The sequence below is a fragment of the Pipistrellus kuhlii genome, unplaced genomic scaffold, assembly GCF_014108245.1.
Source record: "Pipistrellus kuhlii isolate mPipKuh1 unplaced genomic scaffold, mPipKuh1.p scaffold_m20_p_28, whole genome shotgun sequence".
Lineage (NCBI taxonomy): Eukaryota > Metazoa > Chordata > Mammalia > Chiroptera > Vespertilionidae > Pipistrellus > Pipistrellus kuhlii.
This window is the reverse complement of record NW_023425527.1, coordinates 7,144,392-7,170,144: the sequence shown is the minus strand read 5'-3', so window position 1 is coordinate 7,170,144 and position 25,753 is coordinate 7,144,392. Positions and strand designations below refer to the sequence as shown.

The following is a 25,753-nucleotide window of genomic DNA, read 5'->3' as shown; positions in this document are numbered from 1 at the left end:
GGCCCAGAGAGGTTAAACACCCTGTCCAAGGTGGCACAGCTCCTTTTATTAAAATTTTTAAAAAATATATTTTTATTGATTTCAGAGAGGAATAGAGAGGGAAAGAGAGAGAGAAACATAAATGATGAGAGAGCATCATTATTGGCTGCTTTTTGCACGCCCCTCTCTGGGGATTGAGCCCCCAACCCGGGCCTGTACCCTGACCAGGAATCGAACCGTGACCTCCTGGTTCATAGGTCGATGCTCAAACCACTGGGCCATGCTGGCCAGGCTGCACAGCTCCTTAATAGAAGGTTTCCCCTGGTTTGCAAAGGCCTCTCACGCACATGCATCTTTTCCCACCTTTTCTAAGTGACCGTGAGGCCACCGCCATGATACTACTGTCCCTGTTTTACAGAAAGAACACGAGGCCCAAAGGGGACTAGCTCATGCGGGGCTCCTGCTGGCAGGTCTGTGGGGAACAGGCCAGCAAACCAGCTCCACAGGGGAGCACTTCGGAGAGGAAAGTGGTGACTGATCTTTTCAGAGTTAGGAAAGCGAAGCTGGGGCACATAGAGAGATAGCTCCACTTTACGAAAATTCAAATATCAGGAAAGGGGCTGTAGCAACCTTCCAACAGCAAACTGCCCTGGAAATTGGCTAGCAAAGAGATCCAGCTAGAAAGGGGTCAACAGCCGCTCGCTCATGAGAGAAGCCCGTGAATGCCCTTCGGCTGCCCCCACGGTGACCTCTGCCTGAGGCCGCTGAGCCCTCGAGGCTCTGTGGGGCTCCAACTCAACGACACAGTCTGTCCATTCATTCAGGCACATGCTGGACGCCGGGTACCAGGGCATAGAAAGGACATCTGCTGGCCTGAAGGGTCCAACGAGGGCGACAGACACTCAGCACAATAGCTGTGTGCTGACCAGGAGACGGATGGGGACCGAGGGAGCCCAGAGGAGGAAGACCCTAAATAGCCTTGGGGTCAGGGGGCTTCCCACAAGAGGGGGCACCTGGGCTGAGCCAATGAGGGAAGCAGCAGATGGAGCCGGTGTACTGAGCAGAGGGAACAGCACATGGGAAAGTAGGGAACACACAGCACCGTCTGGTAACTAAGAGTCCCACCTGCCTTGAGAGGTCAGGACAAGCCAGGGAGACGTAAGAGATGAAGCGGAGGGTCAGTGTACCGGGGGCCAGCTCAGGGGGGACCCTGGATGTCTTGCTTGGGACTTTAGGTTTAACCCTATAGGAGATGGGCAGATGCTGAAGGGGTGGGGGCAGGGAGCAAGGACCCCATCTAGACACACTGTTGTGGGGGAGGAGAAGATACCTCCCTCCTCATCGTTATCAATGAGTAGAATGGACCGGAAGGTAGACTGTGACTCCAGACAAAATGAACATCTTCCCCGGAACCCTTCTACTCTGTGCTCTGTCCCGTCTCCCCCATCCTCTCAGCGTGGGGGGTCCGAGATGCAGGGAGGCCACATGCTATGCCAAGGTCGGACAGATAAGCAAGGGGTGGGCTGGGAACGGAGCACGATGTGGCTCCAACCACAGCACTGGCCTCCTCCCCCAAGGGTATTAGCCCACACAGCCCACGTTTATCAGGTACGGGGGAGAGAGGTTGGCCTTTCCAGTTGTTGGGGTTTCTTGGGCATCCCACCCCCTCCTAACGCCCTTCCTCCTACTCCATCGCGTGGTGACTCTCTTCACGAATCTACTGGGCAGGATGAGCCCCTCCGTCTGAGCGTTCCCTGTGCCCCTCTGGAACTGCGGCCACAACTTACACTTCAGCTCCTACACCCATCTACAGGCAGCACGGACATGTTTCTTGGTCAGAGGATGAGCCCATGGGTAAGAAACAAGCCCCCAATTCTCCAGACTGACCACGGGGCTCTGCACCAGCTCAGAGAGGGCAGGTGGGTCGTCTTGCTGTGCGTGCCACCACCCGGCCATCGGCCGTGGCTCTGGGAATGACCCCGGAGCCACTTCGTAGGAAGAGCTTGGGGACTGACGGGTGCTGTGTGCTACGGACGAAGAACAGGAGCACAGCAGGCACGATGTTCCTGCTTACAGGCCACTGGCACGGGGAACCATCCTCGCTCACCTTTCTTAGCACCGGAGACCACAGGGAAATAACGTGGACAGTGACCGCCAGGCAACAGCCTGATAGTGAAAAGAGCACGGGGCGTGTCACGGGCTCTGGTCTAAGCGCTCGACTGTAACTCACTTCGTCCTCAGAACAACCCTGTGAGGGAGGTGTTGCTACGACCTCCGTTTTACAGGTGAGGAAACTGAGGCACAGGGGGGCTGAGCAACTGGCCCAGCTCCTATGGGATGTAAGCGGCTCTCAGCAAGCCCGCGGGGTGCAATGAAGACTCTGCCTGCATGATCCGAGAGACAGAGTAATCACGGGGACCTCCCCGCCCCCCAATCTGGCAGGTACCCTTGAGGTATGGCCACCACAGGGCAGACCCATTGGGGTGGGGTGCAACCAGGACCCTTTCAGGGATGTAGAGGCACCACAAGCTGAGATGGAATGAGAGAGAAAGGCCCGTTAAAGATGCTCGCCCGAGGGGCCTCCTCCGGGGCACAGTGGGAAAAGCACTCGGAGGCTGCAGGGGCCTGAGCCCCCAGCGCGGCTCTGCTACGCGCCAGGTGTGGAAGGCAGATAGCTCGCCCAGAGCTGCTAAAGGAGCTTACTGCCACCGCGTAACAGGGTGTTGCCACGTGCGTGTCAAGTGCCCGGCTTAATAAATTAGTGCTTAATAAGTTAGCGATCTCCCTAGCTTGGCATCCGGCAGCCTTCCCAACACACACGGGTCGCCACCACTTGACAGCTGGCTCCCCCACAGTTCTTTCCAGTTCAGGCCTGCAGAAGGGAGGGGCTGACAAGTTACCCCAAGATTCCAGCTTAGGTGGCAAGTACTTGTAAATTTCCACAACGTGGGAACCAACCAACCACCGTCAGAGACTCGGGCTGCAATCCCCTCTCAGCCTCCGACTGCTGTGTCTTGGACTCCCCTCTCGGGGCTCGGTCTGCTCCCCTCAGGGGACCAGAATGTTGACGGTGTCTCTGCCGTTGCATTCTCTGCACCTGCCAGGAGGCCTGGCGCGCCCGGGTTTTCTGAATCGAGTAAAGCTCTCTGCAGAGGCTCTGGGTTCAGAGACGGGCTTGATGCAATGGGGCCGGGGAAGAAATTAAGCCCAATCTCCTCTGATAAAATGATCAGGCAGAATATAAATCTCAGTGCTTTCCTTAAGCCTCAGGCAGACAGAAATAAGACAGGTGGCTCTGATAATGAAGAAAAAAAAAAATGCAGCTAATCCCACTCATTAGGCTCGTTTCAAAGCCTTATCGGTGTGGTTGGTAGTGGGAGCGTTAAATGTCAGGGTGTTTGAAGCTGTTCCCAAGGCAGGAATTAGAAAGCGAGCAACTGATTCCCGGGGAATGCATCTAATGCCGGGATTACACGCTTCGCCAGGGGCGGCCATGCACACGCCCAGGGCTGAAACTCAGTGTCATTTCTCCAATCCTGAGTGGCTCGGGCTGCGCCCACCTCAGAGTGTGCCTTCTGAGCGCACATCCCAGCCCGCCGAGGAGGACTGGGGACCAGAGACGTGGGGAGAGGACTGGGGGCACTGGGGTGAGGAGAGGGCTGGAACACAGGAAGCTGCTGAGGGGTCACAGAGCCTAACAAGTGTCCTCCGAGAGGGGAAATCCTACAGGGCCCGCCCGGCAGGCCAGCCTAGGGTTTGGAACAAAGGCTTAGAGCTTCCCCTGTGAGCACCGGCCAGGGCTGAGCCTCGGGCTCGGGGAGAGCCTGTCTCCGGTCGGGTCCAGCACACACTTCCTGAATGTCTACCCCGGCCTTTCCAAGCTACCCCGGAACCCCTGGGCCACACCTGCTCCACCCCTCCATCACCCACTCAGCAGAGGCCGTGGCCCCGGGGAACCGGGCTGGGCCTGGGGAGAAAAGGCGGGTGTCTACGCCCAGGTGGAGGGAGAGGGAGCCAGCGGGGCCGGGGCGCTGGGGGGGGGGGGGGGGCAGGCCCTACCTACCCAGGCCTGTCACCTTCCGCAGGCAGGTGAGGGCATACTGCAGGCGGCCGCACTCCTCCGCGCTCGCCCCGCAGCCCCGCAGCGTCTCCTTCACCTTGGCCTCGTTCATGTCCAGCAGCGCGTCCAGCGTGAGCTCTCGGAGGATCTCCTGAGGAAGCACAGAAGGGACAGGCAGAGAGCCCGTGAGCACTCTGGGGGTCCGGGCACCCTCTTCATTCTTCCCCTGGCCAGCGCCGGCCTCCCCGCTGAGTGGCAGGGGCCAGCTGCTGGTGGGCAGGCCTCCAGCTCGAGGCCACCACTTGTCTGAGGTCTCAGGCGGCCAGCCCTCACCCCAGCCCCACCCTCCCCGAGGCAGCAGCTGAAGTGGAGAGGCCTCAGCTTCAGGGTGAAGGGGGTGGGAGGGAAGGAGGGAAGAAGAGAAGGGGGGAAGGAAGGAAGGAAGGAAGGAAGGAAGGAAGGAAGGAAGGAAGGAAGGAAGGAAAAAATCTGAAAAGTTCAGATCAGGGCGCACTGCCCATCTTGTTTCTTTCAATGCCTCTGCCCAGAAAAATGATGAATCATGACAACTTTTCAGAATGACAGCACTTGAGATAAAGACTGCCCTTTACAATTCTGCTGCCCTGTGTCCGACTCAGACAAGATTCCGAATAAAATCGGCTTAGTGATAGGATGGAAAAGAATTCACCCTCGCCCTGGCCGGGTGGCTCCATGAATTGCAGCGTCGCCCCTTACCCCCAAAGGCTGCAGGTTCAGTCCTTGTTGGGGCCAGTACTGGAGGCAATCCATGTTTCTCTCTCACATCGATGTTGCTCTCGCTCTTGCTCTCACTCTCATAAATAAAAAAAAGAACATATTGCCAAAACCGGTATGGCTCAGTGGATAGAGCGTCAGCCGGGACTGAAGGGTCCCGGGTTCGATTTCTGTCAAGGGCATGTACCTTGGTTGTGGGCACATACCCAGTAGGGGGCGTGCAAGAGGCAGCTGATCAATGGCTCTCTCTCATCGATGTTTCTAACTCTCTATCTCTCTCCCTTCCTCTTTGTAAAAAATCAATAAAATATATATATTAAAAAACAGAACATATCCTCGGTTGAGGATTTAAAAAAAAAAAAATTAACCCTCAACAAGCATATAGGCCCTTACTACCTCCCTTTAGTTAAGTCTCAGCCAAAACCTTCCCTAGGTGAAGGCAGCAGAGAGGGAGTGAGAGACGTGAAGTGTGAGAAGGACACCCTGTGGACTGGGAAGATGGAGAGTCCACGTGAGAAGGAATGCGGATCGCCTTTAGGGGAAGGTGTCCCCCTGTGGCCAGCAAGGAAGGGGGCACCTCAGACCTATCGATGGCCACCAGGAACTGGATTCTGCCAACCACCTGAATGCCCTTGGACATGGCTTTTTCCCAAAGTTTCCAGGTAGGCGGCCAGCCTGGCTGACACGGGCTTCAGGTAGTGAGGTGCGAAGCAGGGAGCAAGCAGAGTCCACCTCCATCCAGTCCCCCCTACAGAACTGAAAGCTACTCAGCGGGGCTTGCAAGCCGCTGAGCTTGTGGTGACTTGTGAGGCCGCAGTAGAAAACTCCCACAAAGAGGGTTGAGCTGAATCGAGGTCTGACTTCAGAGCTGTGCTCTCTCCCCTCACCAAGGGGAAGAAACCCCTCCGGCTCTGATCACTTTGAGTCACATGTGACACCAAGCCTGGAGCAGACAAGCAGCTCAACGGCACAGGTCCCTGGCCTCGGTGGCTTATGGGGTGACACGTCCTTGCACAGCAATGTGGCCGAGCACAGAGAAAGCTCGGAGCTGCGGGACCAGTGGTAAGATGTTTTGGGGTTGTTGTTTTTTTTGTGTGTTTTTTTTTTTCTTCTTCTTTGGCCCCTTTCTATAGTTTCCAAAATTTTTGTAACAGAGAACACCAAACATTCCACATCCAGTGATTCATACGAAGCTCGCAATCCTTGAGAAGCTAAGCTGGGTTTCATTGATTTTAGCAAGCTGTGTCTAATTTTACTTTAAGAGAGTAATGCTATTGTCAGTCTATCCCCAAGTGTCAAAACTGAACCTGATAAAGATACTGCCTCTGAGTCATTGAGGCAACAGTTTGGGGCTCTGTGATGCCCTGGGCCTCGTACGTGGTCCCTGAAGTCTGGCCATGCCCCTCCCCTCCCCTCCCCGCCTCTGTCTTGTCTGTATATTCTTCAGTCTCCAGGGTTGTGGGCAAGAATCTCGTAGCTGTTTAGAATGAGGCATACGGCCGAGACCGGTTTGGCTCAATGGATAGAGCGTCGGCTTGGGGACAATTCCAGTCAAGGGCATGTACCTTGGTTGCGGGCACATCCCCAGTAGGGGGTGTGCAAGAGGCAGCTGATCGATGACTCTCTCTCATCGATGTTTCTAACTCTCTATCTCTCTCCCTTCCTCTCTGTACAACATCAATAAAAAAAATATATATATATATATATATATATATATATATATATATATATATAGAATGAGGCACACCAATAATTAGAAATAAGCACACAAGTAAAAAGCACCAAGCAGCTCCTCATGGGTTGGACAAACCCGTGGTTGTCAGACATCCTCCTGAAGACAAAACCAGAGCGTCACAGAGGAAGATAAGAACAGCACAGGGAGGGGGAGCTGATTAGATAACAGCCCCAGGCAGAAACTTCGGTTCAGCGGTGTATCTTCCCCGACTGCAGATGAGGTGGTGACATCTTTCCCCTCATTTCACTATGAAAAGCAGGTCGGCAGCATTGTCAGAGGACAAACAAATGGTGTGTGACCTTTACCCAGAGCAGACACCACCCTCCACCTCTCCCCAGAGCGTCCTGTCCTCCCCGGGCAGGTTCTCACGGAGGCTCCTGCATGTCCCGAGGCGGTGATGACTCAGCAGGTTTCCAAGAGGAGGTTCCTGTATCTGCCTGATTGTGTGTGTGTGTGTGTGTGTGTGTGTGTGTGTGTGTGTGTGTGGAGGGGGGAGAGGGGGACCGACGACAATGACATGGACACCAACAAGCCCAGAAATCCAAGTCCCAATCTAACTAAAATGCAAAGGATTGGTTTCCTTTCCTTATACCCCTCTCTTTCCCACCCACACCAAGTTTCAGTTTCCCCAACGTAATAATTACATTTATTATTACACACCATTTGCCAGTACAACATGCCCAGTACTTCGTATACCAGCTCCATTCAGAACAGTTCAGCAAGGAAAGGCGTTAAGCCCATTTTACTGAGGCTCAGAGACCTCGAGCAAGGCTGCTGAATAAATGGCAGGGCCAGAACTGACACCCAGGAATGCCATTCCTCAAACTCTTTCCATTATTCCAATCCAGGGGTCCCACGTAACCTGGAGCCGCCCCAGCCTCTTCCGGGACGGGCATTGCTTTCTGGAGTGTGAACGCTGCATCAATGAAATGAGAGTGCTTACTCACCGCTGTGGCCATGGTTTCCGATCGCTCCTTCCCCTCTCCAATCCCTGGTCCCTCCCCGCAGGGCTGGATCACTGAGCTGGGGAGAGGGACCCCCTCCCCCCATTCCTTCCTCAAAGTGCAGTCAGTGAAGCTCTCCCCCAGTCAGCGGGTTACCTGGCAGGGAGGGTCTCACACACACAGCCTCGGGGCCAGGCCTTGGGAAGTGAGATCAGAGGCGATGAGGATCTAATTTTTGATGGAGACACGTGCACTAGAAACAAGCCTCTGGCCTCCACTGGACAGTAAGAAATCCAGCAGCAGCAAGGGTGATGCTCATCAGAAACCCACCCTCTGCCCTCAGGCAGTGCTGGGTGAGAGGGGAGACTCTGGGAGGGGCACCAGATCGTCTGGTTTGAAAGAAATCTGAGTTTTTATTTTAAAATAAAAATTTTACAGGGTGGCAACTCATGCAAATTTGTGCAACCAAACAATGGTTCCACGGAGCCTCCAGACTCCCGCCTGGAGACCCTGCATGAAGACTCTGACGCCTTCCGAATGTCTGATCGGCGATTTTTGAAAGCTTGATTTCTGCAGGCAACTGGGGAGAACCGGGGGCCCAGCAGCAAGGGTCCTTGGCAACATCCCACTGGACGGCCAGGCCTTCTCGGAGAGGTACCCACCCTGGCTCTGGCACCCCATGCCAGAAACAAAGCGCCCAGCCTTCCAAAGCCGATGAGTGACTTTGGACCAGAGTTATTTCAATGAAGAGGAGAGAGCAGGAGGCCGGGATGCTGGAACCGGGGCCCCCAGCTAAACCACAGCCAGGCTGGGCCACTGGCCGTGCAGGCCCTTGAGGGGCCCTCCATCTCCCTCTACCCTGACCTGAGCAATGGCCCTCAGCAACTCGCCACCCCCAAACCTCACACTCGGATGTGACTTGCCCACCCACGGGGCCAAGCAGAGCTGAGACTGAGTTAGGAAGTTATTATTTCACACCCAAACTTGCTGGACAATTTCCCAGCCAGAAGCAAAGGAGGGGATCAGTTTAACCACCTTCTAAAGGCAAACTCACAGGCCTGGCAGGCAGAGCAGCTCTGAAACCCTCTCAGGTCTCAGAGGCCTCAAGAGAGCCGCACCCCCGCCCGCGGGCACACGGAACACGCCACCTGTCTCACGGCCAAGGGCCCGCCCCCCACCCCACCCACCCCCGAGTTCTGGGGAAGGGACAAAGGCCGAGAGGCGATTGTTCTGAGGAGAATCGCTGCCACCCCACCCGGGCTTCCATGTAAAGAAGAGACTATGAACTAGAAACCAGGAAGGGAGGGCCTGGCTGCCCAGCCGGTTTCGGGGGTGAGCAGGGGGCACGGAAGCAGGGCAGTGAGGACACGGGTCAGAGCAAGAGTCCGAGGACACTGGCTCTGCCTCTGCCCATCCCTTCCAGACACGGTGTATACTCTCCGGTGGGTGGCATTCGGTCGTTCCTTCTCACATGCATAACGATTAGAGAGCAGGGTCAGCGGGGCACCGAAGCCCCTCCCCGCCTGCGCTAAGCTGCCGGCTCTGTTCTCTATAGGAGGTGGGGTGGGCCAGCCCAAGCACTGCGGCCCCCTCCCCTCAGCAGCTGGCAGCGGCTGGAGGCGGGCCAGGCGGGTATCAAATGGTATCCCGAGACTTACCAGCAGCCACGGGGCTGCCTGGGGTCTATACTTAGAAACCTGCGCCGGCTCACAGGGAGAGCCACCCCCCTCGCCGTGCTCAGTCAGGTGGGCGGTGCAGATGCCAGGGCGCTGCCAAGCCTGGGTACGGGCCATGTGGGCGCTCAAGCCAGCATCAGGTGGAGGCCGGGCTGATGGAAGACCAGGAGGCAAACCCAAAGTTGGTGCCTCTGGTCAGCTTTCTAGTCCTAGGGCAGTGGTCAGCCAACGCATTCGTCAACCGAGCCAAATATCAACAGGACAACGACTGACATTTCTTTGGAGAGCCAATTTTCTAAACGTAAACCTCTTCGAATGCCACTTCTTCAACATAGGCTCGCCCAGGCCGTGGTGTTTTGTGGAAGAGCCACACTCAAGGGGCCAAAGAGCCGCGTCTGGCTCGCGAGCCGCAGTTTTTGCTGACCACGGTGTTTTAGCACAGGATGGGTCAGGCATGTCAGGAGCTGCTCCAATCAGTGCTGCTGGCAATCAAGGTCCATTTGCAGAACCAGGGTTTGTGGAGAGGGGGGAGGGGAGGTGGGCAGAGGCCTCCTCCAGCTGCCCTGGCTGGGAGGGGAGGTGGTCATTAAAGGGCCAGGTCCTTCAGCACAGATGCTTCCCTGGGAACTGGTCACAGACTCCCAGAACCCTGCAGATGGTGATGCAGGACCCTCACACCAAAGAGGGGTGGGAAAGGACAGCGAGAAGAGCAGGGAGATTTCTGTGGCATCTCAGGCTGGGAGCCCACCTGCCTCCAGTTGGCAAGGGAGCCCCTTCCTTCCTGCTTCCCACCCTTAGGGCTCAGGGAGGGGGCAGGTGAGATTGGGGTGAGACTTGGATAATAGCTGGTTATTCTGGGAGACACAGGAGGGGCTGGGAAGGTGAGAGCCTGGGCCAGGCAGCCGCCTGGGGTTTCCATGGAGACGAGTAGACAGTCTGAGGTACTGGCTTTGCCTGTGGACAGGGTCTGTGCCAGCCTCTTTACTATCCCTCCGTCCCAGCCTGGGGACAGGCAAAGCCCCTCCCGGGAGAAGCCAGCCACTTCCTGGAGGCCTTCTCTCCTCAGCTCCCGGCGGCCAGCCCGGCAAAGGGAGGGTCAGGTTTGGACCTTGGAACCCCCTGACCCTGGGCAGTCCCTGCTCCTCTTGGGCTTGGGCCGCATCATTTATAGAACAAGTGGGTTTGCCTAGATCGGATCTGGGGCTCTCAACCCTGGTGGCACCCTGGAGGCACAGGGGGCAGGGAGGGCCTTTTAAAAAAATCCCGGTGCCCAGGCCCCCACCTCAAACCTATCAGATCAGAATTTCTGGGGGCCGGGGGCCAGGGGCCAAACGGCTGCTGGGTCTTGAGTCTGGCCAAAGAACCAGAAAGGGTCTCAGAAAGCCCAGTTCAGAGGCGGGTCTGGCCAGGGCAGGGCTGCGCTCTGGGGCCTGACCTCCTTCACCTCACCCCCAGCCTCGCCCAAGTGCCCAGGCGTCCCGGGGACATCCTCTCCCTCACAGCAGGGCCTCCCTGCCTCCCTCCCGCAAGGCAAGTGGAGGCTCACCGAGTGGGCAGCCTCGCTGGAATCTTCGGGGAGCAGTTGTCCTTGGCCCCAGGTATTGGCACGTCTGGGCCTGAGAGCCTCAGAAAGGTGGTGTGGTGGTGAGATGGGGTGTGGAGGGGGAGGCTAAAGGGGAGACGAGAAGGGGCCAACGAAGGGTGGATGATGAGCACTTACTGTGCATTTCCTGGGTGCCAGACACTCTGCTAGACGAATGTAAGCGGTCACCACATGGGACTTTCATAACATCCTGAGATGGGTGATAAAGCTCAGAGAGGGCAGGTAACTTTCTCAAGGCCACACAGCCCAACTGGCGAGGCTGAGGTGTGGCCATTTCTGCCTAGTCCCAGCCAGCCGACCCTGTCTGTGCTGGTGCCCACTTCTTTGCTCTATAGGCGAGCTCTTTTCCTGGAGCAGAAAGGTGCTTCCCACCTCTGCCAGAGACCACACCTCTAGCATCTGGCAGCATCTGCCGTCACCACAGCCACCACCTCCACTGCAGGGGCCCGGCCCTACTCCCTGGGGAGAGCCTGACCGTGGCTGCCTCCCAGGCCCCGTTCTTCCCCCCATAAACCCGAGGCACCTAGGACAGGAATTGGCGGGAATTGCTTGCTGAACAGGCAGAGAGTGAGTATTTTCAGCTCTGCGGGCCGTATGGTCTCTATCACAACTGCTCGCCTCGGCCAGGAGAGCACCAAACAGCCAGACAGTGTGTACACGGACGGAGCGTGACTCCGTGCCAATACAGCTTCCGGACTGGACCCGGAAGCCCCAAGTTCATGGAATCGTCACATGCCACGAAATTCTCCTTTTGGTTCCTTACCAGTTAAAACTGTGAAACCATTCTTCGTTCACAAGGCTGTCCAAAGACCCAGTAGCCGGCTGGACTGGCCCAGGGGCCATAGCCTGTTACCCCTCTCTAGTGGGTCATCCATTCAGTCACTCAACAAACACACATCACCTGGTGGCCCCAGGCCCCACTGCTCCTTCCCTCCCGGGCCCCTGCTGTGCTGACAGGTCTTCACCCCGGCCAACCCAACACACTCCCAGCAGAAGGGGACACAGGCAGAAGCTCCGCGGCAGGCCCACATCCATCACCAAGGTGGCCTGCACTTCGTCACCTTTCCCTGTGGCATCAACACACATTCCCAAAACTGCTCCTCCTGGCTGCCGTTTGAAAATGGCCAGACACATCCAGCATTAGAGAAACACACACACACACCCCAGTTTGGGGGCTGTGTGCTTCTCCCCAGGACGTGCTACTCGCAAAATGAAGAGAGGAGCTAGGTGGGCTTCTACAGCGGGTCCTCTACACCCAGGATGCATGCTGATTGTCGGGGTGGGGTGGAAGGGGGGGAACCCCAGTGTTGTTCACCAGGCTCCACAGTTTAAAACTCGCGTCAAACCTGGAATACTCTAAAACAAACAAACAAGACAGATTGGGGTCAGGGAAGGACGGGGGAGAGTTTACCAGCAGCCAAAGGGTAACACTAACCCTCGATGACGCTTGGCTTCTGGGGAACAGGCAAGTGGGAAAGTCCCTCCTCCTTGCACAAGCAGGGCGGTGTGGAGGGGTCACGGCTGTGTGAGTGGAGTGGGGCGGGGGGCAGGAGGCTCCCCAGACCTGCAGCACCCCTCCCACCCGCCCCCCAACACTGTGCCCCTGGGTGACGCAGCCGTTGAGAGGGGGACGAGCACGGTGGTAATGGGGACACAGGCCAGCTGGCGTTGGGTGAAGAGGAGGGCTCCCGAGGGAGGGGGAGGGGTGCTGTGCCATCCCAACAGGGACACTCCTGAGAGGGAGAGGGGGAGCCGTGAGGAACTGCCTGGGACAGGAGCCCTAAACTGGGAGGCCCCATAATCCACGGCAGAGGGTGCAAGGGACAGGGTTGGGCTTGAAATGTGTGTCACCGTGGGGGAACTCAGCTCACCCGAGGGTAAGGGCCCTGACAGAAATAAACAGGGGCTTTGGGTGTGGCCACTTTATAGCCATCTTTGTGGCTTGCTGGTCCCCAAATGCTCCCCTTTCTGATTATCCCCTATTCAAACACACCGTTAAAGAGAGGATTCCGGGGCGAGCCGACTCTGTCTCCCTCCCCTGCTTCCCTCTCCTGCCTCCTCCATATCCACAGAGCGAGACCTCTGAGCTCAGCCAGAGAGTGCAGAGCCGGGCCGACGGGCCTCAGGTACAGCAGCTTCGCTTAGGGCCCTGGCACATGCCTGGCCACAGCATCGGGGTCTGGAGGGCTCCCCTTGGGGCCAGGAGCCCAATCACAGACCCATCCACCAGAGGGGCATGTCCCAGTGTTCAGCGTGTGGTCTGTCCTTTGGGCTGTCTGTCTGTCCAGGTGGGGGATTCACGGGGCCACAGGAAGTGAGTCCAGAGCTGGAGACCTGAGACCCAGACTGCTCCCGCCTGAGGACAGGGACCTCATTATATCACAGCTACCCCACCCAGGCAGGTCCCCCGGAACAGGGAGCTCCTGGGGGTGGACAGCCCCTCTCCGTAGTTTTCCAGAAACTTCTATGACCATTCCTGCCTCACAGCAGCAATGAGAGCCCCATGGAGCTTTGGGAGGGCCATCGCCAGAGTCACGAGGGTCTAAGGGCATGAAAGGAGCCAAAGGATATTCATGAGCTAACAGAGTGAGAAATCCTTCCTCTGCCAAGGTCAGAGGCAGAGTCCGAAGGGACCTTAGAGACAATCGAGTCCAACACTCACTTCCCAGAGGAGGACACCGAGGTTCAGAGAGGGAGGGGACCACCCCGGAGAGCTCACCGTCTCCCAGAGTGGGCATTCCTTATCCGCAGGTGAAGGCTTTATTCTGCCAGGTTTCCTGAGCTGCTCGAACAGGGGAGCCAAGAGGAAGACCTCCCTGAGGCTCTCCCTGAGAATCGCCTCCAAAGGCACTGGTCCCAGGGAGGCCAAGCCACGTGGGCCCGGAGCCCTGTGGGACCCAGAAGCAATGGCGCTCTGGGCTCGTGACCACGCCCAGAGCCTGGCACTGTGCTGTTGACTCAAAAGGTGGTGGGTGGGCAGAAATGCTCATCTCCCTGGCCTTGCCTACCCATGCCCTCGTGGGTGACACGTTTCTTCTTTTTGAAAAGAAGAAGCAAGCCCCGCATCACCAGCTACACACACCCAAACACCCAGGTTCCGAGGCCAGGCCAAGGCCCACCCAGGGCTGCGGCACGCTGATTCTTACTCTGCTTCTCGACACACTTCCTCTTTTCACAACCAGTCTAGTCACAAAAATAACAACCACAGGTACTACCGCGACCCGTGAAGGGGCCTGGGCACACGGCTTGGTCGCTGAGGAAAGCGAGGGTCAGAGAGACTAAGTCACTCACTTAAGGGACGGCCAGTGAATGATGGGGCCTGGATGGGGCCCGGGTCCGTGTTAACTCTGGAGTTAACACTCAGGCCTCTACACAGTTTGGCCTGGTTGACCAGAAACCCTGAGAGGCAGGGCTGGGCGGGCCTGGACAACCTCAGTGTCTTAAGCTCCTTCCGAAGGAGGAGGCTGGAAACAAATGGAATGCCCTCTTCAAACCAAAAGCAAGAACGGGCCAAAAAAAAATTATTCACAAGAAGGATGGGGGGAGATCTATTTCGGGAAGATTCTGCCAGTTCCTCAGCCGCCTGACCACAAGACAGGGGATGAAACAATGAAATGGAAGTCACATTCTACCCCAACAGGCAGACTCCTCCAGGCGTGCTCTATCGTTAGCAAAGCGAAGGCTCCGAGCACAGGCAAATACACCCGTCCCAGGCGCTCCCAGGAAAGCTGGATCCCAGGCCCCTGCGCCTACCTCGCAGCCCTCCGGCCCAGGCCGGTCCAGGCCTCGTGCTTCCCGTAGCACCACGGGCGGCGGGGCCGTGCCCCTCGAACCCTTGACCGTCACCCAGCTCCACAGGCAGTGCATGGCGCGGGGCCGGAGCCCGGGGTCCTCGGCAGCCCTGGCCCCTGTGCGGTGGTGTCCCGGGGAAGGACGAGGCGGGGAGAGTTTTTGTTGTCATGACTGTAGTGGACAGTCACTGCAGCCAAAAATAGTCTGTGCCTGGGAGCTGGGGAGTCAGCACATACCTCCCAGAGCAGGTGCTGCTGCGAGACGCGCAGGCTCCGAAGGGCCTCGCTGCAGGGGGCCGGGGGCCCAGGCGCCCGGGTTACCGGGCCACAAACAGAGAGGGTTTTCCCTGCCCCACAGCCCCCCTCCAAAAAGCCTGACCTGAGTCAACCAGGAGCAGGAGGGTCATCTCCCTCCTCCCAGTGAGTCATCTGGGGAACCCCCACCCCCACATGACCTGTCACTGCCCCCATGCCCCTGCCGCTCTCACACGTTTGGGACTGGGTGGTGTGGACACCCACAGGAAGAGCCGTACAAACTCCTGGCTATCAAAGCTCGTGAACTGTATTTTACACAAAACAGTGGATTTTACTCTACGTAAACGAAAGAGCAACGTACAAGGTTCAGGAGCTAACAGTGGCCGGAAGGGTTATGGGGAATTTTTTTTTTAACTTTTATATTTTCAAATTCTCCTACAAAGAACTTTTGTAATCAGATTTATTTACAAAATGTCACCTGAAAATAAAATTTTAAAAACAAGAAAAGATGCTCAGGCACCACAGAGGGAATGTGCAATGTGGTGCTGTGAGAACTTAAATTAAGAGAGAGAGAGAGAGAGAGAGAGAGAGAGTGTGTGTGTGTGTGTGTGTGTGTGTGTGTTCATGACCCCAACTTTGTAGCCAGACTTCCTGGATAGGAATCCTGGCTCTACCACTTACTGTCTAAGGGATCTTGGTCACTTATTTTTTTTTTCCTTTAAAAAAAAAAAAAAAAAATATATATATATATATATATATATATATATATATATATATATATATATTTTTTTTTTAATTGATTTTTTTACAGACAGGAAGGGAGAGAGATAGAGAGCCAGAAACATCGATGAGAGAGAAACATCTATCAACTGTTTCCAAGGTACATGCCCTTGACCGGAACCAAACCCGGGACCCTTCAGTCCACAGGCTGACGCTCTATCCACTGAGCCTAACGGTTTAGGCTCGGTCTCTTATTTTCTATCTCTTTTGTACGGGGGATAAGAGCATTGCCCTCTGCTGTGGACTAAACGTTTGTGTGTCTCCAGAATTCACATGCTGAAAGCTAATCCCAATGTGATGGTATTTGAAGACGGGCCTCCGGCAGGTGATTAGGTCACGAGGGTGCAGCCCTAGTGAACGGGATTAGTGCTCTGGGAAAAGACTCCGAGAGCGGCCTGGCCCCTTCCACCACGTGAAAACACAGCAGGAAGATGGCCTTCTCTACTCCAGGAAGTATAGGTCAACACCACACACCAACTCTGCTGGCACCTTGGTCTTGAACTTCTCAGCCCTCAGAACTGTGAGAAATACATTTCTGTTGTTTATCAGCCATCCAGTCTGTGGTATTTTTGTTACAGCAGCCTGAGGGCCTTCCGCTCGGGAAATGGGGCACAATGTCACCCTTGAACCCCCAGGGGAGAGTCAGGTGACCCATCCCCATGGAGAGCCGTGGGGAGGGCTGAGGTGGGTGCTGCACTGCCAATTATTATTGCTATCAGAGAGAGAGTGTGTGTATTTGTGCATGCTTCTTCTATCAGCAGGACTAGGGTTAGGGAGAGCTTCCTCCCTAGAACTATAGCTGGAAAATAACAGGGAAGGCCCTGATTGGCTTTGCTTTGGTCATGTGCTCGTATCAGAACCAATCCTAGGGCTAGGAAGATGGAGAACTCCAGTTGGCCCAACCTTTGGAGCACGATAGAGGGTCTGAACATCAGGGCCAACTGCACTCAGGAAATGGGTTCCTGTCAGAGGTAGAAGGTGCCAGCTGTGAGGGTATGGAAGTTTCCAGGCAGAGGGGAAAGAACATACAAAGGCTATGACAGGAAACAATTTTACTTGTCCTCACATGAGGGGAGGAGAGAGGAGGGAAAGAGACAACATGGAAGGAGGCAGATGCCAAATATGTCAGGGTTTTGAAGGGAATCAGGGTGTATGTGTGTGCACGCATAATTTTATGCTGAATGCAACAAGACACTCAGAAAACAAGATGATGATTGGATTTGGCTCATGAAAAATGAATAAAGGGGAGGGCAAAAGTCGATACACAGAGTGGTGTAGGTGCTATTGCATAAGTCCATGCAGTAGCTAGGGTTAGGGGAGTGGCAGTGGTAAAAAAAAAAAAAGGCACAGACTTGGGATATACACTGAGTGGCCAGATTGTTATGATCTCTGAACGCATAATAATCTGGCCACTCAGAGTGTGTGTATATATATTATTGGCCCGGTGCATGAATTTGTGCATGGGTGAGGTCTGGCCAGCCTGGCCAGGGGGAGGGGCCATGGGCAGTTGGCCGGCCTGCCTGCATGAGGGGACAATTTGCATATTATCCTTTTATTATATAGGATATACACTGAGTGGCCAGATTATTATGCGTTCAGAGACCATAATAATCTGGCCACTCAGTGTCTATTTGGAAATAGAGTTTATGGGATTTGCCAGTCAATGGAATATGGGGGCTGAGGAAATGAAGGATTCAGAAATGACCCCTCAGTTTCTCCCTAGAGCAACTGACAGATGAGTCAACAGGCTCGGTCAGAGAGGCCAGGGACTTGTCCACAATCACGTCACCGGCAAGTGGCAAAGGTGAGGTTTCGTCTGCCTCCCCACACCAGGTTCTGGGGTAATCCCAGGGGCCAACCTCTGAAACTGTCTTGTTTTCCAATCTCGCTGCCTGCCCAAAGGGACACAGCTGGAAGCAAGGGCCGGTGAAATGTACCTGTTGATTTTTTTTTTTTTTTTAAAGAAGGGTAATGAGAAAGGAGACTTTTGCTTTATAATAATTAAAACAGCGTGGTGTTGACACACATATTTCCCAATATCTAGCTGTTCTAGAGCAATCTTGCCTTTGAGGCAGGCATTCCCTGGAGCAGGAGGGACAGACACGAGCCGACAGCCCAGGAGCTGGGTGGTCCCAGAGGAGGTTCAGGTGCACACCAAGCCAAAACCATCTCACAGCAGGGCTCCAACACACTGTCTTGCCCAATGCAACCCAGAGGCAGCTCGGGAACCCTAGGCCTCAGCAGGTCAGCAGCAGCCAAAGACCTCCCCAAGGGGCCCTTGCAAGTCAGCCTCTGCAATCCCAGATGAGAGCTCCTGGGACCACATGGGCCCAAGACACCAGGCTCTGGATAAGCTCGGTCATTCAACAAGAACATCTACTCTGTAAGCGCCAGCCTGTACAGGGCCAAGCTCCTGATTTTCCAGAGTTCTAGTCACCAGGGGCACCCCTACTCTCAACGCTTAAAACAGACACGTTGGCTCAGGATCAGAAAGTGACATCACTTCATTCATCGGAAAGAGTGACGTACGCAAGTTCTGTGGGGACAGGAACTCAGGTGCAGTGCCTAGAATAGCACCTGGCGCACAATAGGCGGTGAATACACTCGCGGAGGGAGCGCATGACCGGACCGATAGGGAAACACAGGACCGGCCCTCCGCTCTGTCCCTCTCTCATCCTTTCCTCCCTCATCATCTCATCTCATCCTTCCCTCCCTCCGGGCCAGTCAGTCCGCTTTGCATTGTGGTTGTCTGCAGATGTGTTATCCCCCAGGGCAGACTGTAATTTGTTCATAATTAATCCCCTGTGATAATGAATTGGGTATAAGACAAGTTTTCAATCGGCATAGAATAGACTTGAAGGAAGGAGGGGAGTGAGGGAACAAAGGACAGAGGGAGGAAGAGAGAGAGAAAGTTAGAATTGGGGGGGGGGGAGGAAAGGAAGAGAAGATGAGGAGGGGAAGGGGAAATTGAGAGAAAGCTCAATTCAATTATACAACTGTGCACAGTAGCCCCAGGCTGGGCTATTCTGGTAAGATGTCAGATGGCAAAACCATGTAGGAAGGTAAGCCTGGCTTTGGAGTCACAAGGATGTGAGTTTTGAACCCCACCCCCGCTATCAGCTAGCTGTGTGATGCCAGCAGGTCACTCACCCTCTCTGAGCATCAGTCTGCTGAGCCATATAATGAGGATCAGAGTATCTTCCCACCCCCACCCCAGGGACAAGGGTTACACAGGACGGTATACGTCATCTTGCAGTTTACCCCCTTCCTTCCATAGCCCACCCTCAGCTCTTCTGCTGGCTGGATGGGTGACACCAGCATGCCCGTCCCCGGCCCAGGCCTCCTCTCCCTTCCTAGGCGGGGAGAGCTCTGTGGCCCATGCCCACTGGGCTGGTACTGAGATCTCCATTCCTTGGTACCAAGTTAGCCCCCAAGTGCGGACCCCCAGGGCACGTGCCGCATTCTGAGGAGGCTCCCAGCTGCCAGAGAGCCAGGCGGCCACAAGCCCGGCTCTGGCTCCCCAGGGGAGAGGGTGGATGAGAGGAAGGGGGTGGGGAGGAGAGGCTAGGAGTGAGGCAGCTGGGTTCAAATTCCAGCTCATTTTTCTGGTTTAATCGTACACAGCCTCCTGCTTCTTACAGCCTACATTGGGGGGATGGGGGGATGGCAGTGGAAGGCACAGCGATGACCCCTCCCCCCAGACAATGGGAAACCAAGACGGTGGCAGAGGTTGGGAAGAACGCTTCACCACCCCCTAGAGAAGGGGATAGGCAAAAGGAGAAAGAGAAACCTGCCCAGGCAGGACCACAACGAAAACGCCTTACCAGACCCACGTCCATCTTCTGTTCGAGAAAGCCCCGCCAGTGTGAGCTGACTCCGGGCCCCACAGCGGCTCTGGCCGGACTCCCGCGGAGGCAGCGCCCACCCACCCCCTTCGCCTGCCAGGACTGATCCCAGCCAGCGCCTGCCACTTCCCTTAACAACTTCCAACGGGGAAATGGCTAAAGAAACAGATGGCCCCGCGCCAGCAGGCTCTGAAATCATTTCCCCAGCTGCAGCCAGAAGCTGTGAGGTTGAGTTTCTAACCTGTGGAAGGAGGTGGTGGTGGTGGGAACAGTCCGTGTGTGCCTAGAGGGAGGAGCCCTACCTTCCACCCCTCCATGCGAGCGATCCTCATCCCTGCACCCTCTCCTACCCCATGGCACATCCTGCCTTCTCACTCCTGGGAGTTTGATTTTCCTTAAAACAACCCTACCGTTCTGTCTCTCTCACACGCACACACACACGTCAGTGACGGCCCAGATAGAACCCCAACCCGGGCACTTTCCACAAACCCACCTCTGACCTCACCAGCCTCCCCCAGACCAGGCCTTTTCAAACCCTTCCTGTGAGGTCGGCACCAGCTCTCAGACCACAGAGTCTTGGCAGGCACTGTTCCCTCTGTGTGGCGTGCTCTTCCCTTCTGGCCTGGCTAGCTCCTGGCCCTTCTCTGACCTTCCCAGACCGCGTTCGTCGCCGCATCCCACAGGCCCCAGGCCAGCTTCGGTCCGGGCTCTCAGTGCCAGCTCTGAGAAGCTGAGCTCCCGGGACCAGGGAGGGTGTCCTTCGCACGGGGCCCCACCGGGGCAGGCTTCAGACCCGCACTGCCCCACACTGCAATAGCCATACGACTATCTAAATTAAAATTCACGAGGATGAAACTTAAATTTCAGCTTCTCAGTCACACTATGCACATTTCAAGTGCTCCATGGCTCCCACGTTGGACAGAACAGAATGGAGCGTTTCTGTCATCACAGAGAGGTCTACTGGACAGTGTCACTTGGCCAAGGTCTGATAGCTGGGTACACACAGAAAGGCACCTCACAAGTCATCTGCCTCCAGCATCCGGAAGAGCGAACGAAGCAGGAATCAAAGGCCATGCGTATCAGAGGCCCCACCGCCGGCGCTGGAGCTGAGATATGACTAGGGAGGGGGGTGTGGTGGGGGGGCGGGGGAGGATCAAGCATGTGGGCAGAGAGTCTGCATCCACCCAGACACTGGCAAACAACCACCGTCCCACGGCCACGTCCATGTCTGTCCCCTCTCCTCACCCAGCAGAAAGGCATTATTTCCTGGAAACTTTGTGACCACAAACCAATGGCCACAACCTAAAGCCAAAAGCTGAAATAATATTTAGATAACCCTGGAGAAGCGGACCCCAGGAGGGCGATGCTAAAAAGGAAGAAGGAGATTATACACACACATCTGGCTACAGGCATGTACGATGAGTATATTTGCCAGAGAGAAACCAGGGCCCCGGTCAGGAAGCCATGGAGGGTCGAGATGGCAGAGAACTCATCAACGAGGTAGAGGGGATAAATCCCACCTTACGAAGCCCAGCCCCAGAGGCCCCTGGGACGCAGCCCTGGGGCAGATCACTGAGTCCCGGCCACACCAGTTCTGAGGCGCTTCAGCACCAAGAACTGGGGCAAAACAAAACTGTCAGACTTTGTAGGTTTGGATACCTTCCTCTCCCAAAACAAACAAAAAAAGGACAGAGAGATAAGAAGCCCTGTTTTGTCTCTTAAATAAATATATTTGTATTGATTTCAGAGAGGAAGGGAGAAGGGGAGAGAGAGACAAAGAGAGACAGAAACATCAATGATGAGAGAGGATCACTGATCAGCTGCCTCCTGCACGCCCCACACTGGGGATTGAGCCCTGAATCCAGGCGTGTGCCCTGACCGGGAACGGAACCATGACCTTCTTGTTCATAGGTCGACACTCAAGCACTGAGCCATGCCAGCTGGGCAAGAGACCCTGTTTGAAAGCCTGATATCTCCCACCTCCATTCCATGGCAACTTTCCGTAACTCCTTCCCCAGCAAACACTTGCCAAGGGCTCCCCCACGGCCAGGGGCCGTGCTGCTGGGCACCCAGCCTTTCCTGGGCACAGGCCAGACCATCTATGTGTGCCTCTGCGTGCACAGGTGGGCACGCCTCAAACACAGTCATCCCTGGGATAAGCTTGGGGAAGTCGCTCTAATGAGATGGATGTGTACGGACTAACGGAAAGATGAGATTAAGACTAAAAACAACACAAGGATCTATATTCTTTGATCCCATTTTAGCAACTCTAACAAAAAAGGGAAACCAATATTTACATACCTATTTATTCATCAATAGGAAACCACGTGGTGCCCTAGATTGGAAAAACTTGGTGAAATCCAAATAGATCTTAGAGCTTAGTAAACAGTCATGTATCAGCGCTGTTTTCTTAGCATTGACAAGTACACAGTGGGAGGGCATGATGCTGATGACGGGAAAGTGGGTGAAGGGTTTACATGGGAACCGGACTCTCTGCAGCCTTCCTACAAACCTAGGACTTTCCCAAAACAAAGTGGTTATTTAAGAAAATAAACAGTGGTGTAGGCTTCTGCTCAGAAGTCCAAGGATTCCAGCTCTGAGGTCAACTTTGGAAGGGCCTGGGTTTTCATGCTGTTTGGAACGCTGGTTTCTGAAATCTGCATCCATCTTTGATGGGTGGAATCAATTTTTTAAAAATATATATATTTTATTGATTTTTTTTACAGAGAGGAAGAGAGAGGGATAGAGAGTTAAAAACATCGATGAGAGAGAATCATCGATCAGCTGCCTCTTGCATAACCCCTATTGGGGATGTGCCTACAACCACGGAATCAAACCCAGGACCCTTCAGTCCGTAGACTGACACTCTATCCACTGAGCCAAACCGGTTTCAGCTGGAATCAATTTTTACTGACAACACACAGGCTCCATCAGGGCCGAGGGTGGGTGGGTGGGGTGGGGTAGGTGTCAGTCAGAGTCCACTGTTTGCATTAAAAAAATAGAGCCACACCTGGGGTGTGTTCCCGGGGAGCCCTCGAACCCTGGGCCCCAGTGCTGTGCTCCCAGACAGGTGCAAGGAGCAGCACGTGCAAGGAGCAGAACCCAGCAAAGGCAGCCCTGCCCCCTCCCCGCTGCAGGGGCTGGGATGACTAAAGGAAACAGCCCTTCTCCCAGCCTTCACAATGGTCTGGCCCGGGGCCCAAGACCCATGTGCGATGTGAGGGGAAGATGCAGAGCATCTTTTGGAAAAGGGTCTGGAGAGATTGTTCGGGGAAGATGGTGTGGCACCAGGCAATGGCTCCTGTGGCTCCTGAAGCCCAGGCAGAAGCTGCTGGCTGCCCCCAGGCACCTGGGCCCACCCTCCTCCTGCTCCCCACACCCTCCCACTGGCGAGGATGCCCTCGTGTGGCCTTTGGAACACAAAGGGGGTGGGAGGCAGGCGCTTAGCCTAGCTCCAGTCGACGTGCCTCTACGAACGTACGGAAGGGAAAAAGCAAGAGCTCTGCTTGAAACATGTTCGTTTCTGAGCCGCCTCATGATCTCCAGGTCACTGGAGAGGTCACTAGGAAGCTGGAGATGATCCCTAATCACTCCCATCTCCCCATAACCCTCAGAGCTCTCTGCGCAGACGCCCCAGTCCTCCACGCTGGGGAACGTACTGGCTCCCCAACCACATGCGGCTTTGGGGCTCTCCCGCCTGCCGGACCCCTGCATACAAAGGAGCTTGCCCCTCACTTACCACCCAGCTCCGACGCAGCACTCATGACCTGGTGACGCAAACATCACCTGGCTCAGTACCCGCTACGCCTCGGGGTCTGACGGGAGGACCCCTGTCCCGGGCGCCACCACAGGGCTCTCCAGGGGCCAAACAGCCCCTGACGCTGGCCTCCCATGCTGGTGCTGGCTTCTGCCCTGGGCACCCCTGAGTCTCCTGCACACTTTGCATCTCTGGAAATCCAAGGGAACCCCTTCAAGGAGCTATGTCATCTGCCAAAGATGTCTTACTTAAGCCCAAGACGAGGAGTTAGAAGGCATCCAGCAGGCCTGGGCCTGACCTGTCCCTGCGATGAGCTCCGGTACCCTTGGAGAGCCAGCGGCCTCTCTAAACCCAGTGGTCCTCGTCTGACGAGCAGGGAGGATGTTGGTGAGATGCTGGGCAAGTCTCTGCCCTCGGTGTCCTCAACTGTGAGTTGTGAGAAGAACTGCTTTCCGTCTCAGGGATGTGAGGAGGGGAGGGTGCATGCTGAGGCTGGGCTGGGGCTAAAGGAACCATTCAAATCTCTATAGTCTCCAAGTTCATGGTTTTTAAATCTATGATCATGGATGAGCCAGTACCTGTTCGGAGCTCCTTCATGTATGGCAGAAAACTGTTAGGAGGTCAGTGGGCGAGGAGATGGATGGAGAGACATAGCTCACTATGCATATTTAACAACGCTCAAGGAAACTCCATCTCACAGAGCCGTTTCCCTCAACCTTCACACTGGCCACCTCCTGCCTGCCAACTTCTTAAAGGCTGGCATAGACCACAAATATGAGGGCCGCTGGGGCCAGGCCAGGAGCTGCAAGGTGAGGAGAGCTCTCCTATGGGCCCCTCATGAACCCACATCTCCCACCAGTGAACGCAACCTTTTATGCTGATGTCACTTCCTGTCCAGGAATCTCTCCTAGAGAAAATACCTAAATATACAAATAACTTCATAAATATATTAACCGCTGTGCTACAGATAATAACCAACAACTGGAATTAACCTCTATCTGGTAAACTACATCACATATATTCAATCAAACATTATGCAGCCGCTTAAAGAAAGGGGGGCTTCCTGGTACGTATGAAAATATGGGGGAAACTTGATTAGCATATCCAATGATAAGAGCAAAAATCTAAAAATGCTTATTCAGGATGGTTTAAACCAGTGCTTCCCAACATAAATATAATGCAAGCCACATCCTTAAATTTTCAGTTTTGAGCAGAAGTATTTTAAAAAGTAAAAGTTGATTTTATCACGATTTTCTTTAACTTAATAGATTCATAATTGTGTCACTAACATGTACTAAATATAAAAAGTTATTAAGTGGTTTACTTTCTTTTTTTCTTTTTTCTTTTTTTTTGGACCAAGTCTTCAGAATGCAGCTCGGCTCAGCACATCTGGGAATTCATATCTTTGACATTATAGCTCGTCTCAGTGTGGACTTGCTAGGTGCCAAGCAATAACAGCCACACTGCCTAGTGACTACCTCACCAGACTGCACAGGTCTAACCCACTAGAATATGTGAAAGGACTTAAGTAATAAAAATTAAAGAAAAGACTAGAAAGAAATGTCAAAGTCTTAATGATCACAGACTTCCTCTAAGTGGTGGAAATATGAATGTGATTTTTCCTCCCTCTTCCTGTTTTTTTAAGTGTCTACATACAATGAATTCATGTTACTTTAGCACAATGGCAAGAGTCCATCTTTACTTTTAGAAGGAAGGGATTTAAGATCTGCCCCTGCCAAGCACTGATTTATTTATGCCCATGAGAGCTGTCCTCTCAGGGGGACGCTGCCATGAATACTAGCTGGTTAGTTGGTTAGTTGGCAGGAGGGTAGGTTGGTTAGATGGGTGGGAAGAGGGAGCACAGTGAGGGAAACAGTATATTACAGCAGTCACAGGAGAAAATTCAACTCAGACCCTTGTTTCCAAGGCACCAAATCTATCACTTCCGAGCTGCATGGTTCTAAACAAGTCACTGAGCCCTTTCTGAGCTTGAGTTTCTTCAGGGATGAAGTGGCAACGGTGATAGCAGCTCTTTCACAGCGTTCGTGAGAACGAAGTGAGTTTATCTCTACAAAGCGTTTGAACACAGTGTCTGTCGCACGGCCAATGTTTCCGGCAATGTTGGCCGCTGTCCTCATGGTGAACCAATGAATGACCGGCGTGGTCAGGCCGCCGGACTTACAAGGCAGTGGCACCCAGGACACAGGCTAGAGCCACATTTAGCGCGGGGCCCCTCTGAGAGCAGACAGCACGGCCCCTCCGTCCTTGGGTTTGCGTGTGGTCCCTTTGCTTGACTCACCCCGTACCTCAGCCCCCGCCCCAAGTCCCCGTGGCCCGCTTACCTGCGCCACCTCCGGCCTCACATTGAAGGTGTACAGCCAGTCACTGAAGCGGGGGTAGCTGTCGAGCTCTGGGGTCCTCTCACCAGGAGCCACGCTCAGCTTGCACTGCCGTTGCTTGCAAATATACCGGACCAGCTTTGCCTGCGGAGAACCCAGAAGAGAAAGGCGGTTCATTGAGGGCACGTGCTCATGGCCACCCTGAGCGCACACACAGTAGGGAGCTCTGGCAAGCA

General features: G+C 54.7%; 1 protein-coding gene across 14 annotated transcripts in view; it reads right to left on the bottom strand.

Annotated features, from left to right (window-relative positions):
* The window catches only part of KSR1 (kinase suppressor of ras 1), a 144,487-nt gene that overhangs the window by 33,140 nt on the left and 85,594 nt on the right, over window positions 1-25,753 (bottom strand). For 12 of the 14 annotated variants that reach the window (XR_006742690.1, XM_036454262.2, XM_036454263.2 and 9 more), the window contains exons 2-3: window positions 25,521-25,661; window positions 4,043-4,190 (exon numbers count right to left, since the gene is read on the bottom strand). Coding sequence is in view for 13 of the 14 variants with exons in the window: in XM_036454262.2 (XP_036310155.1) it covers window positions 4,043-4,190; window positions 25,521-25,661 (289 nt within the window). In the remaining variant the exon portion in view is untranslated. Of the gene's footprint in view, window positions 1-4,042; window positions 4,191-14,503; window positions 14,634-19,400; window positions 19,521-25,520; window positions 25,662-25,753 lie in introns of those variants that run through there. The other 2 variants (XM_036454271.2, XM_036454270.2) reach the window with 2 other exon arrangements.